The sequence below is a fragment of the Oncorhynchus masou genome, chromosome 24, assembly GCF_036934945.1.
Source record: "Oncorhynchus masou masou isolate Uvic2021 chromosome 24, UVic_Omas_1.1, whole genome shotgun sequence".
NCBI classification, from domain to species: Eukaryota; Metazoa; Chordata; class Actinopteri; order Salmoniformes; family Salmonidae; genus Oncorhynchus; species Oncorhynchus masou.
In genome coordinates this window covers 71,182,490-71,202,140 of record NC_088235.1, presented here as the reverse complement: position 1 = coordinate 71,202,140, position 19,651 = coordinate 71,182,490, and the positions used below count along the sequence as shown (strand labels likewise).

The window sequence follows — 19,651 nt, the reverse complement described above, 5'->3', positions numbered from 1 at the left end:
CAAACCTTCTTGCCACAGCTCGCATTGATGTTCCATCCTGGATGAGCTGCACAACCTGATTCACTTGTATGGGTTGTAGACTCCGTCTCATGCTATCACTAGAGTGAAAGCACTGCCAGCATTCAAAAGTGACAAAACATCAGCCAGGAAGCATAGGAACTGAGAAGTGGTCTGTGGTCCCCACCTGCAGAACCACTCCTTTATTGGGGGTGTCTTGCTAATTGCCTATAATTTCCACCTGTTGTCTATTCCATTTGCACAACAGCATGTGAAATGTATTGTCAATCAGTGTTGCTTCCTAAGTGGACAGTTTGACTTCATAGAAGTGTGATTGACTTGGAGTTACATTGTGTTGTTTAAGTGTTCCCTTTATTTTTTTGAGCAGTGTATTTTGCCACTATGGCCTATTTATTGCCTTACCTCCCTAATCTTACAACATTTGCACACACTTTATATAGATATTTATATTGTGTTAATGACTGTACATATGTCTATCCCATGTGTTGTTTTTGATGCACAGCTTTGCTTTATCTTGGCCAGGTCGCATTTGTAAATGAGAAATTGTTCTCAACTGGCCTACCTGGTTAAATAAAGGTGAAATAAAATACATTATACGCCATGCTGATCCTCAACACAGGGGCCCCTCAGGGGTGCGTGCTCAGTCCCCTCCTGTACTCCATGTTCACTCATGACTGCATGGCCAGGCACGACTCCAACACCATCATTAGGTTTGCCGATGACACAACAGTGGTAGGCCTTATCACTGACAACGACGAGACAGTGCGTATGGCCCAGTACTTCACTGTGGCCAAGCTTCCTACCATCCAGGACCTCTATACCAGGCGGTGTCAGAGGAAAGCCCTAAAAATTGCCAAAGACTGCAGCCACCCTAGTCATAGACTGTTCTCTCTGCTACTGCACGGCAAGCGGTACCGGAGCGACAAGTCTAGGTCCAAGAGGCTTCTAAACAGCTTCTACTTCCAAGCCATAAGCCTTCTGAACATCTAATCAAATGGCTACCCTGGTTATTTGCATTGCCCCCCCCCCCCCACTCCCTCTTTTACGCCGCTGCTACTCTCTGTTGTTAATGATGTACATGTACATCTACATGTACATATTACCTCAATTATCTCGACTAACCAGTGCCCCCGCACATTGAGTCTGTACCGGTACCCCCTGTATATAGTCTCGCTATTGTTATTTTACTGCTGCTCTTTAATTACTTATTCCTTTTATTTCTTATTCTTATTCATATTTTTTTAACTGTATTGTTGATTAGGGGCTTGTAAGTAAGGATTGTGTTGTATTCGAAGCATGTGACTAATAAAATTTGATTTGAAGTACTGTTCAAAACACGCACATCATGAATTGAAATTGGGCCTTCAAACAAATTAGCATGAAGGGAAGGACATCAGTCACACATTGAAAAATAAATGTTTCATCAAAAAGGAATGTCATTCCTTTCTGGTCTAAATGCAGATGTGTGCATTACATTCTCATAAGCAGTGATTTTTATAGAGTTATGGAATGGGAAGAAACCCCAATAACTCAGAGACATTGATGTCAATGTCGTCAGTAAATATGCAAAGAAATATGACAATGTTACAATTTTCACTCAGTTACTGAGATGGTTTTAAGAGTGTACCGGTCTTTGGGAAAGCCACCAGCATGCCAAGAGTCAACTCTCCGGCTAATGTCCGGAACTGAAACCTGAGAGCCAGACCAGCATGCATCACTCAGCCAGACCAGCATGCATCACCAGTGCTACAGGTCACAGTCAGTATAAAAGACACACTGTAATCGGCCTACTGTATACTACGATGTAAGATTTTAAATCGTTGACTTGACAGATAGGATACAGTGAGACTTTGCTCAGGTTACAGAGAAGAAGGACACTGGGGAGTTGTGGGGCCTGTCTTTGACACAGGTCCACTGAAGAAGTTATTTCGTCAAAGCTGGGGACACACCAAATAGTGTTTCAAGAGCACGGATTACTATGATGTGAAAAAAGCAACGGGTGCCAGCGTCATACAGCTGCTCTCTAGTGTTCACCCCACCTCATCCATCCACCTCCTCTCTTGGGGCAGAGGGTAGTGTGAACGGTGGAGTCAGTTCCTTGAATCCCAAGACTGAATGGTATTGGTCCCAACCAGAGACCCTCAAGGCATCAGGGACAACAAGAAGACTGCCTTATATAGCCCCACAGCTGTGGGAACTAATCAAGTCTGGCGACAGGTCGCTTGAATCAGGCCAGGCCTGAGCCTCAGCTGCTGTGGCACGGCCAAGCACCCCTTCGACCAGCCTCAGAATGGTACGGCCCACACACCCCTATGTCTGTCCAGCCCTGGAGTGGAACGTCTCGTAAAGACTTTCACTATGCTGGGTCAGAGGCACTGGTCTAGTGATGGCCACTACCGTAATAATTTAATTCACTTTAATTGGTAAGTGTGAAATAATATGATACCCCTGCCAAAAGGATACCCAAGCTAAGATACATTACATATGTACATTGCTTTTCCCTCAACATATTGGTATATCTTGTCTCACAAGATAGACCACTACATCAGGGTGTCTTTATGTGAAAACAACATAAGAGAGATGTCTGTATCGATGAGTAGCTTGCCTATCTATAATTGGCTCATCTGCTGAAACAGACAACACATACACGTGTGTAAAACGAGATGAAAGTTGTGGATGAAAGCTGCCAACTGGTGGCAGATCTGACTGCGTGGCAGCAGTATCAGACTGGACTAGTGTCTTCCGACATGGTCGGCATGTCATGACCCCGTGACCTGGTGTGGCCTCTCCTTTCCAGGAGCTGCCTTGTCCGTGCGGTTAACTGTGGTGGCACACAGACAAGTGTCCTGCTTTTGAGTTGGCAAGATAAGATCCTCCCCCCAAACACAAACATAGAGAGCAAATCAAGTAATTTCTGTTGAATTTTTGCTACTGGGATTGGGGACTTACTGTCATTAGACTTCTCCCTTTAAAGGGGTAACCTGAAGTTGCTACATCCATTTTTGGACTTGTAAATTAATAATATTACCCATCGATTCTTGAAGAATACGGCTTATTATAACTTGTTTTGCTCTAATGTTGTTATACACAGTAAATGTAAACAAACACTGTTTAGCCTCAAAACATATTTAAAACGAAAATGTTGATATCGCGGACGGTCAGTCATTGCATCCATAGCGCTGCCTATGAATTTGAGAGTGGATACATTTCTCCAGCCCTATCCCTCAGCTTTTTACCAAAATGGGAACGGGGAGAACGTTTTGTTATTGTTTCAACTGCTGATTGCCGCTTTAAAGGCAGGATGTGTAGAGGTCCACTACTGTAGACCATTTTTTACAGGAGTCCAGAGATTGGTGCTGTGCTCCACTGAACTACATTATGGCCACTACAACATCGATGGGAAGGTGCTGTTTCAGGGGAAGGTCACAGAGTCCCAGCTGTGGTGTGTGTGAGCTCAGCTGCAGGGGGACTTGACAGGTGAGAGGCCACTATATGACAGGTGTAAGTCTCTGGTTAAGTTTCTGCTAGCATAGAGAGCCTACAGGAGATCACATTGGATTATTGCTATCATTTAAGGACTATAAACCTTTCCACAACAGAGTAACAAGTTATGGAATAGTTGCAATGGAATAGTCTTTTTTTGTGTCTTTTTTAATTTTATTATTAGTTTGTGCCTACATAGCCTTGTTAATGTAAACCATATTATTGAGAGACACGAAAAATGAGAATTCAAGATTCTTCTGGGGAAACTTTTCTGCCATTCCAGATCCTTCCAGACAAATCTTGGGCACATTTTTGAACAGGGCACAAGGGTGAAATCTGGTTCCAATGATTTGCATGGTGGGACAAAAAAGACCTCTGTTTCCTCTAGATGTCTCTGTAAGTAGATACAAAGCCTTCAGAAAGTAATCAGACCACTTGACTTTTTCTAAATGTTGTTAGGTTACAGCCTTATTCTAAAATTGATACAATTGTTTTTCCCCCTAATCAGTCTACACACAATACTCCATAATGACGAAGCAAAAACTGGATTTTAGAAATGTTTGCTAATTTATTACAAATAAAAAACGTAAACATTACATTTACATTCACAGTATTCAGACCCTTTAGTCAGTACTTTGTTGAAGCACCTTTGGCAGCGATTACAACCTTCTTGGGAATGACTCTGCAAGCTTGGCACACCAGTATTTGGAGAGTTTCCCCATTCTTCTCTGCAGATCCTCTCAAGCTCTGTCAGGTTGGATGAGGAGCGTTGCTGCACAGATATTTTCAGGTCTCTCTAGACATGTTCGATCGGGTTCAAGTCCGGGCTCTGGCTGGGCTATTTAAGGACATTCAGAGTCTTGTCCAGAAGCTACTCCTGCGTTGTCTTGGCTGTGTGCTTAGGGTCGTTGTCCTGTTGGAAGGTGAAACTTTACCCCAGTCTGTGGTCCTCAGCGCTCTGGAGCAGGTTTTCATCAAGGATTTCTATGTACTTTGCTCTGTTCATCTTTGCCTCAATCCTGACAAGTCTCCTAGTCTCTGCCGCTGTAAAACATCCGCACAGCATGATGCTGTCACCACCATGCTTCACTGTAGGGATGGTGCCAGGTTTCCTCCAGAAGTGACGCTTGGCATTCAGGTCAAATAGTTCAATATTGGTTTCATAAGACCAGAGAATCTTGTTTCTCATGGTCCTAGTCTTTAGGTGCCTTTTGGCAAACTCCAAGAGGGCTGTCATGTGCCTTTTACTGAGAAATGGCTTCTGTCTGGACACTCTACCATAAGGTCCTGATTGGTGGAGTGCTGCAGAGATGGTTGTCCTTTTGGAAGGTTTTCCCATTTCCACAGAGGAACTCTCGAACTCTGTCAGAGTGACAATTGGATTCTTGGTCACCTCCATGACCAAGGCCCTTCTCCCCAATTGCTCAGTTTGGCAGAGCGGCCACCTCTAGGGAGAGTCTTGGTGGTTCCAACCAAACTTCTTACATTTAAGAATGATGGAGGCCACTGTGTTCTTGGGGACCTTCAATGCTGTAGAAATGTTTTGGTACCCTTCCCCGGATCTGTGCCTCAACGCAATCCTGTTTCAGAGCTCTACGGACAATTCCTTCAAACTCAGCTTGGTTTTTACTCTGACATGCACTGTCAACTGTGGGGGACCTTATATAGGTAGGTGTGTGCCTTTCCAAATCATGTCCAATCAATTGAATTTACCACAGGTGGACTCCAATCATGTTGTCGCAACATCTCAAGGATGATCAATGGAAACAGGATGCACCTGAGCTCAATTTCGAGTCTCATAGCAAAGGGTCTGAATACTTATTAAGTAAGGTATTTCAGTTTTTATTTTGATACATTTGCTAATTTAAAAAAAAATGTTTTTGCTTTGTCATTATGGGGTATCGTGTGTAGACTGCTGAGGTTTTCCCCCCTCCATTTTTGAATAAGGCTGTAACGTAACAAAATGTGAAAAAGTCAAGGGGTCTGAGTACTTTCCAAAGGCACTGTATAATGTCAGTACTATCAGTTAACAGCCACTGGCTATATTTAGGCCCATGACAAGTGAGACCTGGCTCGGTGACCAAGTGCCCAGAAGCAGAGCAGTTGACTTATCAATTACAAATAACTTTTCCATGATCCACAGCTCTGATCTGGATCATCGATTGACTCTGGTTTACCCATTTGAAAAGCGTGAGCAATTTTGGTAACCTGAGATTCTGTCGCGATCTTATATTGTAGACCATCTTCTTTTATTTATGTGCTGATATAATTCAGTAGACACTTGTCAACTGTGAACTCAATGGCCAATACAGTGTAGTAGTAATGTTATGCCAACATAGAATCAGGTTCACCATTCATCAGTAAACTGGGATTGTTATGTTTTCACACCATTCTCCTGTTTAAATATATGCAAATCTTCTGTTCCATAATTTATCCATTCTCGTTGGAAATATACATATCAAAACAAATGTTGAGTTACTCATCTTCACGTGTACCCCTCATTTTTTCGATTTTGAGGGAAACAAGTGGAAGTTCTTATTACCTACTATAATAATTCACGATCCAAAACTTTAGTAACAGTCACCGCTGCCCTCTAGTGGTGATGGATAAAGCTGGCAGTGCACCTGTTTTTTTGTAAAGGGAATTCATTACACAGTACATAGAAGGTAACACATTTCACAATTGAACACAATTATAACTTTTCCTATGTATTACTTTTAGGACAAGGAACAAAGAGTCCGTATGATACGAATTAGCATAGAAAATGTAACTGCATTTAATGTAATACCATTATCCTCTGTTTCAACAAAATCTCTGCAAAGCCAACCCTCTCACCGTCTTGGAGAGGGCACCATCTGTGGAGAGAAAGACATTCAGGTTAATACAATACAACATAAAGTCCTCCACAATGTCAATGCAATCTATAATGCTATAATACTCACAAATGGCTGTTATTTAGTCACAATCATTATGAGATGATAATAACATATTATAATGGGATCATACATACTCGTGACAAGTTACAATGCCTTATAACCAGATCATAAGGTCTTATACCTGCATGCTTGAAGTAAGGTGTACCTGAATTAAATCTCAATTTGGTATTTTCTGAATCAACATGAGTCAACATGATATAGAAATAGCCTTGATCCCCAAACCCTGGTTATCAGGTCATAGTCTGGCTGTTACTTTGCATTGACATGACTGACCTCTTTTTCCTCTGTTGGACCACCAGGGGCTTTGTGGGTGCCAACTGTGGAGGGGTCCGGTAGCATGTAGAGCTGGACTTCCAGGGGTGCGATGGAGGTAGGGGGGTGGTGGAGGAGAGCTGGACTTCCAGGGGTGCGATGGAGGTAGGGGGGTGGTGGAGGAGAGCTGGACTTCCAGGGGTGCGATGGAGGTAGGGGGGTGGTGGAGGAGAGCTGGACTTCCAGGGGTGCGATGGAGGTAGGGGGGTGGTGGAGGAGAGCTGGGTGCCTGGGTTGATGGATCTCCCCCTGGGAGGAGATGACTCGGGAAAGGAGCGGCCAGACCTGGTCCCACTGCAACGTCCCACACAGACAGACATATTCATCCTGCACATCACTTCTGTTCTCATAAAACTGAAGATCTAGGTTCCCCCACATAAACACATCAATCACAGGCAATCAATCAATCCCTTTATTATCCCAGTTGGGAAAACTGTTAAAAAAAAAATGAACGGATGTGCTTTAAAGAACAATTTAGAGCTTCACTCTTAAGAGCTCAACTCTGGCATTGTCTTTTGCAGGACTTACTTCTGACTTGGAGGGAGTCTTCTCAACCCTTTGACCGTAAAAGGATTAGCCTTATTGTTTCCTTTCTTGGATGAAGAACTGGGAACATCAGGGAGAGCGGCGGCCTGCATGGAAGAGGTCTCTCGATAGCCGTTACACCACACCACATTGTTTTTGAATGTTGACAGGGAGATGTCCCCTATGGTGGCACTCTTATTAGCTCGTGGGTGCCTCCTGATGACAGCGCTGCTCCTGAGTCGCTGGTTCCTCCGCAAGGCGTCCAACGAGGTGTGTGTTTGTTGCACTGTCAGCAGCTTGATGCCCATGTTGTTGATAGGTGAGTAGACTGTGCCATTTGGCTCATAGTAGGACAGCTCCTTGTCTCCACAATTCTGAGATGAATGGAAAAAGAGATCAAGTATAGGTAGAGGAATAGGGGACCATTTGGGACGTAACCAAGGTCTCCAGATTCAATCTCATGGTTCTACAGAGCATTCAATGTATTGTTGAGCAATATCAATCATTCTGGTGTGGAAGTAAACTGGGAAGGTAAAACTTAGATGTTGGTTAACTCACTTGAAATGACCTTAGCATAGCGTGGCAGGTAAAACAGAGCATTTCATCATCTTGAACACTGTTGGGAAATCAGAGTTTTTCCTGAACTCAGGAACAGTGGCATGTTTTTTAGTAATTAATTAATTTCGCATGGACAGACTTTCGCTGGCTCTAATCTGTATCAACCAAAACTCGACATAATAGAATAGAAGAGAATCCTATCAATTTTGGTGTGACATTTACATCTGTCTTTTGCCTATGACGTGTATTTCAGGCTTTCTAGAATAAAGTGTAGCCTATTTGGAAATATCACTTTTGAGCACGCATCTAAAAGTTCACATCATCAGACTGAAAGTAGCCTTTTTGCTTACCATGCAGAAGATAACTTTTTACATTCATCCGTCTGTTTGTGTTTGGAAAACGTGTCTCTTTTTTCGGATGTAAGTAAATATTGTTGCTCCGAGTAGTCTCCAGTAGCGCTGTTGTTTTTACCTCTGATTGGTGGCATGGTAAAATCGAAGGGCTCTTCCTCGCAGCTTTTCAGCACCACCCATGTCCCCGGATGTGTAGGGATATGTGTGTGACAGGGGAAACGGCGCAATCTGTCTCTTCTGTATTGTTCAATGAACCGCTCAGGGTCGTTGTAATGCTGAAATTGCGATATGACATCACATGTATTCTCTGCACACTCTCTTCTCTGATATGAAATTATTTTTCTGGACAGTTTGCCCTTGGTGCTAATATCAATCCTGTAACTACATGCATCTTGCGACCAGGCACCGACTCCGTCATTGCTCTCTGTTTGATCATAGTAATCAACACAGTCATCGCCGACCTCCAATAAATGTGCAGTTGAAAGTCGATCCTGTTCTTCTTTCGCACAACATTTAATATGTCGTTTCATGACACTTTGCTTTTAGCATAGCCTATAACTTCATTAATTGTGGCGTAGGATTTTGTAGGCCCATGTTCATGACATTGGTCCACATTGTTGCGTAAAAGACTCCAGTCCCGTTACATGGTAACCACAGCATCAGCCGACATGACGCCGTACAACTATGGACTTTCTAACTATAATACCATTTTTTATTAACTCGTTTTTGAAATGATTAATTCAACTTTTGAGGTATTTGATAACTGTCAATAAATGTGTCTTCGGGGCAGGCAATCAATTAGGGAATATTGACTTAAAAAGAGGAGTGTCTTGCATAATTTTTGTGCATTGAATTGTTATAGCATATTTGTAACACATAGATGGAACAACCTTTCCAATATGCAATCAATAGGCCTAAGAAATATAATGACCCAGGGCCTATATGCTATAGCCTACAATACCTGGGCATGCTTGGCCTACACTGGCTGGACTGTGTCCGATAATAACCTAACTCATCATGACGCCCTTCCCTTGTCAAATCAGATTGTATTGATCACATACACATATTTAACAGATGTTATTGTGGATGGACGAAATGCGTGTGTCCCTCGTAAGAGGATATATCAAATTACACATAATAGGATTCGCCTCACATACAGTTATTACTGTACTTAAACCACATCTACATTTGTATTAAGGAAAGAAGGGGGGCTCTACTGTACGGGGCGCAAAAGACAAGCATGCGCAGTACCAACAACTTAGATTTAGACCACTTCCTGCTCCGAAAGGCTTACATTTATCGCGATAGATTCAATTTCGTACGTGGAGACGACGGCCTTGTCTTGGAATGAAACACAATCGCTTTATCTATCAAGAGTGAAATATATATTCGTCTGCCACTTTCGGAAAATATCAGATCGATGGGCTTTCTCTGAAACTGTAGCTATAATGGTCCATGACAGGAGTGAGTAAGCTCATGGTAAGTCGAAGTAGCTAACTAAATCTTGGTTTCGATACATTGTGAGCTTGCTAGCTAACACCTATACATTCGCTGGCTAGCTACGTTAACAGCTTCTCTATGTCAGATTACTCGTTGGTGTGTGCCTTTCTGGTCAACGGCGTTTAGGAAGAAGTTGTCCGCTAACGATATCAACGTTAACATTAGCTAATCTCTTTAACTCGATACCAAAGATTTGTTTTGTGTCGATACTTGGTGGTTGCTAGCTAGCTAACGTTAGCAATCAACATACGCATCCTATTTGTCTAGTTAACGCGCTTATCCAAAAACGACAATAGTAGGTAGCCAACTAGTTTCGTTGGCCAGCTAGCTGGCTACTCTAGTTACTTAGCTAATTTAGTATGTGGACGGCGGGCTATTTAGTTTAGGTTGTCAGCCATTTAACATTAATTTGTTTTTGTCTTCCTTGTAAGTAACGCTAGCTAGCTAACGCGCTAAGACCTATAAGAACAACTAACGTGACGTTTGTCAGTTGACGCTATAGCAGGATTGACCAGAAATTATGAGTCGGATCACTATTATCCACTGTAGAGGGATAACGTTAGGTAACTTAGATGGCTAAAATGCCACAGACGTTGATGTGTTCTCTAGCTAGGTAGCAAGCTGTCTTGGGTTTTAGGTCGTTGCTTGGTGCAGTGAGATGACTAAACTATCACACGAGACAGATACCATGCCTGTCTGTTGCAGCCAAACCCGTCGGCTGTGTGAAGTGTCGATGGGGTTATTGACCAGTTTTAGCCCGGCTAACCTCTCCTTGCTGCTTTATCGGCCTGTCTGTCTGGTCATTAGGGCCCATAAACTGTCCGTAACATATGTGTCGCCTAATTACATTGTTTCTGCAGAGGAACCGCTGACAAAAAGCCTCCTTCCGTTTGTAAGCACATCCTCTAACCCTTGTTGCTATTTAAAGCACTGATCTGGCGGCAGAGGCGCAGACTTTTAATGTTGTCTGGTGTGTGGCTGGGCCGATGTGATGCAATGACGACTGCAGATTGTTTCGAGTTTTTCATGATTGTGTGTGTGTGTGTGTGCATGTAGAGGATGAGAAGAGCACAGGTGCAGCAGCAGCGTTCAAGGCTGTGAGCTCAGTGACTCTCTCTGTGGGCTCAGGATGGCGCAGGGAGGCCCTCAGTTAGACTATCACATCCTGCAGGACCTCAAGCAGCGCTTCCCCGAGATCCCAGAGGGAGTAGTGTCCCAGTGCCTTCTGCAGGTATGCTACCGTAGCCAGACAGCTATGAGCACACACAATAATAGTGTGTGTCCCAAATGACACCTTATTCCCTATAGTGTATTACTTTGGCCAGGGCCATATGGACCCTGGTCAAAAGTTAACATTTAAGCCCTGTTGCCACTGGCTCTTAAAATTAGGGCCAAATTCGAGCTGGCTCGAATGGAATTCTCAACTTCGAGCTAGATCTAAGGAAATCCGAGCCAGCACAGCCCAGTTTCACAACTGGTGCCAGTTCGATTAGAATTCGGGTTGGTGATGCTGTTACCATGCAACCACCAAGCTGATCACTGCTGGATGCAGACAAAACGTTTAGCTAGCTCTTCTGAGCACATGGACAAGCAGTACTGCAGTAGTTAGACATGAAACAAATTACCACCATAGCTGTATCCTTTATTAATTTATGCACTAAACAATAACCTTTATGAGAACAGAACCCTCAATGCTAGCTAGCTACCTAACATTAGCTAGCAAATCAGTCTAAAGAAGCGAACAGGTATTTTAGCTGGCCAGGCTCTATCGAAAGCTAGCTAGCTGTCATCTGGTTTGCTTGGATAGCTAGCTAGCTAGCTAATAGACCATGGCATGAGAGGTAGGAATTAAGCTAGCTAGCCTTGTAATCTAACGACAACGCTAATGTCAGCGAGCTAAATACATGGCTCTGAGTCTGGCTGGCACTGGCAGGAGTAATGTTAGTTACAGGGGGAATTTCATTCTTCAACATCTCGCTAGCTAGAAGCCAGCTGCAGTCACATATTGGCTGCCTAGCAACATTATATAATTTATCATTTCCGGAGGCAGTGGAAACGCTTTGAAGTCAACCTAGGTTGGGCCCATTTAAGGCCAGTGTACTGCATAGGGAATTAGGGTGCCATTTGGGGCTCACTCAGGCTACAAACATGCACTGATTCTCTCATTGAAATGCCTGTATGCTGCTTCATGGATCTAGGCTTATACATGTATGCCTATATATGAAGTTGAACATCGCCTCCCGAGTGGCATACTGCAATCGCAGTTCTAGCTGTGCCACTAGAGATCCTGGTTCGAGTCCAGGCTCTGTCGCTGTCGGCCACGACCGGGAGACCCATGGGGTGGTGCACAATTGGCCCGGGGTTGTCCGGGTTAGGGGAGGGTTTGGCCGGAAGGGATGTTCTTGTCCCTTCGCGCTCCTGTAGTGGGCTGTAACTACCAATTGGATACCATGAAATTTGGGAGAATAAAGAGTTAAACTTCTTTTTTTTTAACATTGACAGTTGACATTGACAGGAAGTTTGCATGCCTCTGTTTTTCTACTGTAAATCGACAGACCAGTGACCCCTATAGAACTACAACATCAGTCTGGGCCCCATCACTGAACCTTGTATCCTGTCTCCTTTCCTCCTCCAGAACAACAATAACCTGGATATATGCTGTCACCTGCTGGCTCAGGAGAGTAACAGATACCTCTATGGGGAGTACCAAAGTCCGGAGGAGGCCCGCCTGAGCCGGAACCACATGCTGCACATCCAGCTCGGGGGCTACCCCCCCTCGGAGGTGGGCAAGGAAAGCGGAGGCGGGCGCTCCCTGGTGCACAGCTCCAGTGACGGTTCCATGGAGCCCCAGCGCGTCGGCTTCACGGAGCCCCTCTCGGCCCCCGCCACCATAGCCCCCTCGCTGGGGTACACCCCCTTCTTCATGAATGACCACGGGGGGCGCACGGCCAGCACCCCCACTCCGCCTCCCGTGCAGGGAAGGTCCCCTACCTACTCGCCTGTTCCTCGCTACACCATGAACCCTATCACTGTCACTCTGTCCCAGAACCTGCCCAACGCCCCCCAGGCCCTGCAGATCCCTGCCGGTCACTATGGCAACAGTGGCGGTAATGCCCTCTACATCCGGCCCTCCCAGAGCCCACAGCCCTCCCCCTGGCCCTCGTCTGGGCAGTCCGGGCAGCCTGTGTATCAGCCCTCGCCCTACACCACTCCCACCTACCAGTCCCCGTATAGCTCGCCCCAACATCAGGTGCAGCCCCAACATCAGGTGCAGCCCCAACATCAGGTGCAGCCCCAACATCAGGTGCAGCCCCAACATCAGGTGCAGCCCCAACAGCAGGTGCAGCCCCAACAGCAGGTGCAGCACCAACCCCACCAACCCCAGCACCAGCAGACCCATGTCTTCCTGCCCATCAGCCCTCCCACCTTGGCCAGCATGCCCTACCACCACCAGCAGCAACAGCAGCAGCAGCCCATCTACCGGCCGTACCTGCCCAAGAGCTCCCTGAAGAACCAGATTGAGATCACCCTGGAGGGCCCGCGGCCCCGCAGCAACTCCCCCGTGCACTGCCCCCCGGGACAGACTCTCTACATGGCTACCAGCCCCTCGCCCAGCTCACCCCAGCGGGGCCTCAGCCTGAGCGGGGGGAGCTCTGCCACCTTCCACCCCGGGGTATACCTGCACCAGTGCCCCGCGCGGCCTCGTCCCACTTCCTCACCCCAGCCAGGCAGCCAGGCGGGCTACACCTTTAAGATCAAAGTGTCCCCAGGCCAGGCCCAGCAGCAGAGGCCGCTCTCAGGTTCCCCTCCAGTGGCCTCCTCTCCTGAATCTCTGCTCAACATGGTGGACCAGGGGGAGCATCACGCGCTGGCCCCGGCACCCATCCTGCCCATCTCAGCCCTGCCCGGTAACATCGTCAGCCACATCGCCAACCGCATGCCGCGCCGCTCCAGCTCGGGCTCCGACGACTACGCTTACACCCAGGGTAAGCACGGCTTATGAACGGATACGCGTGTGTGTGTGTGTGTGTGTGTGCGCGCGCTCACAGAGCCATAGATGTATACGTTCCTGCACTTCCGCATGCCGTATCCGGCCCACCTCCCGACCCGTTCCCACCTGTTTGAAGCCCTGTCTTCCCACCACTGTGTCCCCCAGCTCTCCTGCTGCACCAGAGGGCCCGGATGGAGCGTCTGCTGAAGGAGCTGCTGATGGAGAGGCAGAAGCTGGAGCAGCTGAAGGCAGACGTCAACGACATGGAGTACGACGCTCTCCAGAGACGCTTCAGGCGAGTCAACAGCACCAGCCTCATCCCCCGGGTAAGAGGGACACACACACACATACGGGGGGAGCAACACGCAGATGTGATTGCATAGGCCCCTAAACACATATATCGGTGAGGTTTAAATGCATGATCATGTGCACGCATATACACACTCCTTTTGAAGGCATAGTACTTAACATGTTTTTTTCTTTTTTGCACACAAATGAATGCTTCGGCACACAAACACGTTTGAAGGCACACATACAAACACACGCACATTAGTTACATACATGTATAAAAAAAAATATATTTATTATATGTATATGTGTATATTTCTGTGAAATTTGTATACAAACAGTAAATCAATGCAGGGTATAGAGTTGTCTCAATGCAGAGTTGTCTACATTTGTATTTTTTTGGTATCGTCCAACCCACCGGTGTTCTGCGGCTGTTCCAGCCTGAAGAGATGACCCGGTTACGCAGTCTGAACAGACAGCTACAAATAGATGTTGACTGTACCCTGAAGGAGACGGACCTTCTGCAGTCTCTAGGTACACACACACACACACACACACAGAAACACACAAACAGGCGTTTGAAGATGCAATATGTACAAGAGCACACATTCAGGTGTCAAATAACAGATGCTGTATGAGTTGTGTAATTTGTCATCAGGGAAGTTTGATCCGCAAGCCGAGAACAACTTTTATAAGAACATTCAGACCGGTCCGGTGGTACCGCCCAAGCCAGGAAGAAAAGGTGAGAAACAGGATGTCGTCTGTTGTACCACTGTAAACATTGGTAGGACTTTCTTTTTAAAGAGGCAATCTGTGGTTGGTACATCCAGTTTTTGGACTTAAATGATTTATATATGCCCTCTGTTTCTTGAATAATATAAATTGTAAATGCTTCATGATCTTCGTTAAACTGTCGTACCCCATCCAGAGCCAAAATAGAAGCTTGTTTTTCTCGTAAACCAACACTGTACAACAGGGCTGCCCAACCCTCTTCCTGGAGGTCTACTGTCCTGTAGGATTTCAGACCAACCCTCTTCCTGGAGGACTACTTGTCATGCAGGAATTCAAACCAACCCTCTTCCTGGAGGTCTACTGTCTTGTAGGATTTCAGACCAACCCTCTTCCTGGAGGTCTACTGTCCTGTAGGATTTCAGACCAACCCTCTTTCTGGAGGTCTACTGTCCTGTAGGATTTCAGACCAACCCTCTTCCTGGAGGTCTACTGTCCTGTAGGATTTCAGACCAACCCTAATTTAGCAGTTTTGATTCAGCTAGTTAAGGTCTTGTTGAGCAGCTAATTACTAGAATCAGGTGTGTTACATTAGAGTTGGACTGAGAATCCATAGGACGGTAGATCTCCAGGAAGAGGGTTGGGCAGCACTGCTGTATAGCCTCAAAACATGGTTAAAACTATAATTTTGGTTTCATGGATGGTCAGTCCTTGCATCTATATCTCTTGAGTTTGAGAGTGGTTCCATTTCTCCAGCCCCGTACCTCAGCTGTTTAGGAAAACAGTGGTGGGGTGACTGTTTGTTATTGTTTGAACAGCAGGTTTCCCCTCTGCGGTATAGCCTAGCTCTTTATAACTTGTTTTATGCATGTATGAGCCTTTTTTTTTTTATAATGCCTTGTATTACATTTTACAGAATATTGCTTGTTTTAGTTTTTTCCTCATTCTCTCTGATCACTCCCTATCAGTAGACCAAATGTGATAAATGATCGAGTGACCGTGCCTTTTGTTGATTTATTTATGTGTTGCAGAGACTCCCTGTGTGGACATTCTCCAAATGTTTTTGAAAGCATTTCCTTCTCAGACAGGTCTTAAAATGGTGCCGTGTGTTTGTATGATTGGTGTGTGTGTGTGTGTGGTGTAATGACATTAATTTAATTTCGTGCTTGATATTGTAATTTTGGGTTAACTCACCTTATTCGCCACTAAATAGTCTCACCGTCGTTGGTGATATACGACAGCCATTTTGCACCAGAAGGCTCACCACTACCACACTAGCTATAGCAGTGGAAGGATTGTGGCAATTTGATCCTGTATATGACAGTAGTATGATAAAGGAGCAGGTTATGCATCTAGCCATGACACCAGTGTGGTCGACACCCCTGCGCTTGCCATGAATGCCGATGGGATCCTTGCTGAACACTGAGTTAGGCCCTCTGTTAACATCCCATTGGAAGGACTTTAAAAAAAATGTTCCTCCCCTGTTATGTTTGGTACTGTGATGATGAACCGGTCACGCCAGTTTTGCAGAGGGCGAGACCCGCCTCTTCATTTAGATGAAACCAGTGGGTGAGCAGTGCGGTTTCGTGTGAGGTTCGCGCTGCTCAGAATAAAATTACGCTGGTTCAGTTGACAAGATTCTGTTGCGCGTTCTCATGCCCGAGAACACTTGATAAAGTGGCTTGTTGTCTTCTCCTGCCGGCAAAATGCGGTGTAGCGTCTATAAAATAAAAAAACTGTTTTCCTAACGCCCCAGTTTACCTCATCTGTAAGACTTATGGTATCTGCTGTGTTTGTTGGTGCGATACTAAGTAGAGCTGGGAATCGCCAAGGACCTCACGAGACAATATTATCACCATATTTAGGTGCCGATGCGATATGTATTACGATTCTTACAATTCTATATGTATTGCAATTTAATATTCTAAGCATATTGCTGAGAAAACAACATGTTTTGGTTAAGGAAATTAAAGTGCTGAAAACATGCTTGCTCACGATTGAGAACAAGCTATAGGATGAAACATACAGGAGTTTTGGGGGCAGGAACAGCTGAAGTACTGAAGTAGAAAAAAAGAGAAGTGTGTATATTTATATATATTTATATTTATTTGGAGTCGAGTATCTATATATTATCGTCCCAAAATAATATTGCAGTATGTACAGTGAAAAAATGTTTACCGCAATGTGTAAAGTGTTTCATGAGCTGAGCTAAAAAAATAAATATCTCGACATTTTCCATATGCTCAAAGCGTATTTCTCATGTTTTTACGTCACTGTTAGGGAGCATTTCTCCCTTGCCAAGATAATCCATCAACCTGATTGGTGTGGCATATCAAGAAGCTGATTTTAAACAGCATGATCATTACACGGGTGCACCTTGTTCTGGGGACAATAAAGGCCACTCTAAAATGTTCACTTTTGTCACACAAACCAATGCCACAGATGTCTCACGTTTTGAGGGAGTGTGCAATTGGCATGCTGACTGCAGGAATGTCCACCCGAGCTGTTGCTGATGAACTGAGTGCCCCATGGTGGCGGTGGGGTTATGGTATGGGCAGGCATAAGCTACGAACACCAATTGCATTTTATCGATGGCAATTTGAATGCACAGAAATATCGTGATGAGATCCTGAGGTCCGTTGTGAGGCCCATTTTCTTTTAAGGTCTCTGTAACCGAAAGATTCATATCTGTATTCCCAGTCATGTGAAATCCATAGATAAGGGCCTAATGAAGGTATTTAATTTGGCTGATTTATGGACTGTAACTCGGTAAAATCTTTGAAATTGTTGCATATTTAAATTTTGGTTCAGTATAACTATCAATCATTTTATTCCTCCCCCCCCCCACCCACCCATTACTAATGCTAAGACTGTATACAGTGCATTCGGAAATTGTTCAGACCACTTGATTTTTTCCACATTTTGTTACGATACAGCCTTAATCTAAAATTGATTAAATAAAAACATTTTCCTCATCAATCTACACCCAATACCCCATAATGGCAAAGCAAAAATAAGTTTTTAGAAATGTCTGCAAATTTATTAAAAGTAAAAAAGAGAACCGAGAAACTTCCAGAAGGACAACCATCTCTGCAGTACTCCACCAATCAGGCCTTAATGGTAGTGGCCAGGCGGAAGCCATTTCTCAGTAAAAGGCACACGACAACCCGCTTGGAGTTTGCCAAAGGGCACCTATAGGACTCAGATCATGAGAAACAAGATTCTCTGGTCTGATGGAACTCTTTGGCCTGAATGCCAGGAATCATGGCACCACCCCTACGGTGATCTATGGTGGTGGTGGCAGCATCATGCTGTGGGGATGTTTTTAAGTGGCAGGCACTGGGAGACTAGTCAGGATCAAAGGAAAGATGAACGGCGCAAAGTATGGAGAGATCCTTGATGAAAACCTGCTTGAGTACTCAGGACTTCTGACTGAGGTAAAGGTTCACCTTCCAACAAGACAACAACCCTAAGCACACAGCCAAGACAATGCAGGAGTGGCTTTGGGACAAGTCTCAATGTCTTTGAGTGAACCCAATCAAACATCTCTGGAGACCTGAAAATAGTTGTGCAGCGACGCTCCCCTTCCAACCTGACAGAGGATCTGCAGATTAGAATGGGAGAAGCCTCTCAAATACAGGTGTGCCAAGCTTGTAGCGTCATACCTAAGAAGAATCGAGGCTGTAATCGCTGCGAAAGGTGCTTCAACAAAGTACTGATTAATGGGTCTGAATACTTATGTGATTTTAAAAAATATTATTTTTTTACACACATTTCTACTCTTGTTTTTGCTTTGTCATTATGGGGTATTGTGTGTAGATTGAGGGGAAAAATACGATTTAATCCATTTTTAGAATACGGCTGTAAAGTAACAAAATGTGGAAAAAGCCAAGGGGTCTGAATACTTTCCGAATGCACTGTATGTTCTTTGTTAATGACGCTAAGCCTGTATGTGTGCCCCTCTACCAGAGGGGGAGCGGAACCCCAAGCCTGCTGTCGCGGGGCTCCAGAGGGACGAGGACTTTGAAGGAGCCCAGTGGAGCTGTGAAGAATGCACCTTCCTCAACCACCCTGCACTCAACCGCTGTGAACAGTGCGAAATGCCGCGCTACACCTGAACCGTTCCGGACAGTAGTCCGCCCCCCCCCCCCCCCCTCCTTACTTCCTTTTCCTGTAAACTCCTCTGCCCATGTTCTTGTGTAATGACCCTCCTTCCCTGTCAATCTATATGTAAGCCCTTCTCACCTGTTGAGGAAGAGCCCCCCCCCACCCACTCCTTTTGTCTCATTAGAGGAATTCCCCCATGCACTTTGACCCTGGTCTCCAAACATTTTCCCAGGATGAGGACAGCAGGAGACTATTCCCATGGCAACCCAAAGGGGAGGGACTAGCTGTGTGGACAGTGGCCGTAGCTACAGAAAAGCCAATGGAGTGTTGTTTTTAGAATACGGAGGAGGCGGCGTGGTTTATCCGGTGAACATTCCGTTGCAGAATGAATGAGATTGTCCTGTTTACACGACTGAGCCCATTCCCAAACCCCACCGACGGGCGGACGTTCTTTCCCTTACAAAATGACCAGGGCTGCACTCTCTGGCAGTGGGACAATGCAATTGCATAAAGAAAGGGTCTGATGAACTAATCCTAATGTAGATTATACACTGTATCAGCTCTGTACCAAGAGCTCCTTTCATCGAATGAAGAACACTAAAGAGGCTTGCATACGAATATATTCCTGGTACTTTTATGCATATTATGCCCACACTGTATTCCATGTTTTAAAAAAAGATTTCCCTGTGCAAAAAAAAAGATTTCCCCGTGCAAATGCCTCAAGTTGCTGTACTTAATAAAGGAGCTGATTCTATGTGACGGATGCTTTACGCCTGGAATATCTTTCCTGTAGTTTAGTGGCATTTCATTTAATGCACTACTGCTTGCTCTGACGTGGTTGCCCCCCTTTT

At 45.2% G+C, this 19,651-nt stretch overlaps 2 protein-coding genes across 4 annotated transcripts; one reads left to right on the top strand and one right to left on the bottom strand.

Moving 5' to 3' along the window:
- Positions 1–1,949: 1,949 nt before the first annotated feature.
- Positions 1,950–8,639, bottom strand: LOC135511426 (uncharacterized). The gene is made up of 5 exons (XM_064932935.1): positions 8,571–8,639; positions 7,278–7,648; positions 6,711–7,043; positions 6,290–6,356; positions 1,950–1,955 (listed from the first exon to the last, which is right to left on the bottom strand). Exons 1-5 carry the CDS (start codon positions 8,637–8,639, stop codon positions 1,950–1,952), a joined length of 846 nt encoding a protein of 281 aa, XP_064789007.1.
- An 808-nt stretch (positions 8,640–9,447) lies between these two features.
- On the top strand, positions 9,448–19,559 carry LOC135512557 (TGF-beta-activated kinase 1 and MAP3K7-binding protein 3-like). Of its 3 annotated transcripts, none has more exons than XM_064934706.1 (7): positions 9,448–9,664; positions 10,742–10,916; positions 12,321–13,671; positions 13,842–14,002; positions 14,405–14,498; positions 14,623–14,706; positions 15,725–16,929. In XM_064934706.1, exons 2-7 carry the CDS (start codon positions 10,815–10,817, stop codon positions 15,835–15,837), a joined length of 1,905 nt encoding a protein of 634 aa, XP_064790778.1. In that variant the 5' UTR covers positions 9,448–9,664; positions 10,742–10,814; the 3' UTR covers positions 15,838–16,929. The 3 variants fall into 3 exon arrangements, with proteins under 3 accessions (XP_064790778.1, XP_064790777.1, XP_064790779.1); XM_064934705.1 differs by lacking the exon at positions 15,725–16,929 and adding an exon at positions 18,663–19,559 and having other exon boundaries at positions 9,449–9,664; XM_064934707.1 differs by lacking the exons at positions 10,742–10,916; positions 15,725–16,929 and adding an exon at positions 18,663–19,559 and having other exon boundaries at positions 9,449–9,664.
- The last annotated feature ends 92 nt before the right edge of the window (positions 19,560–19,651 follow it).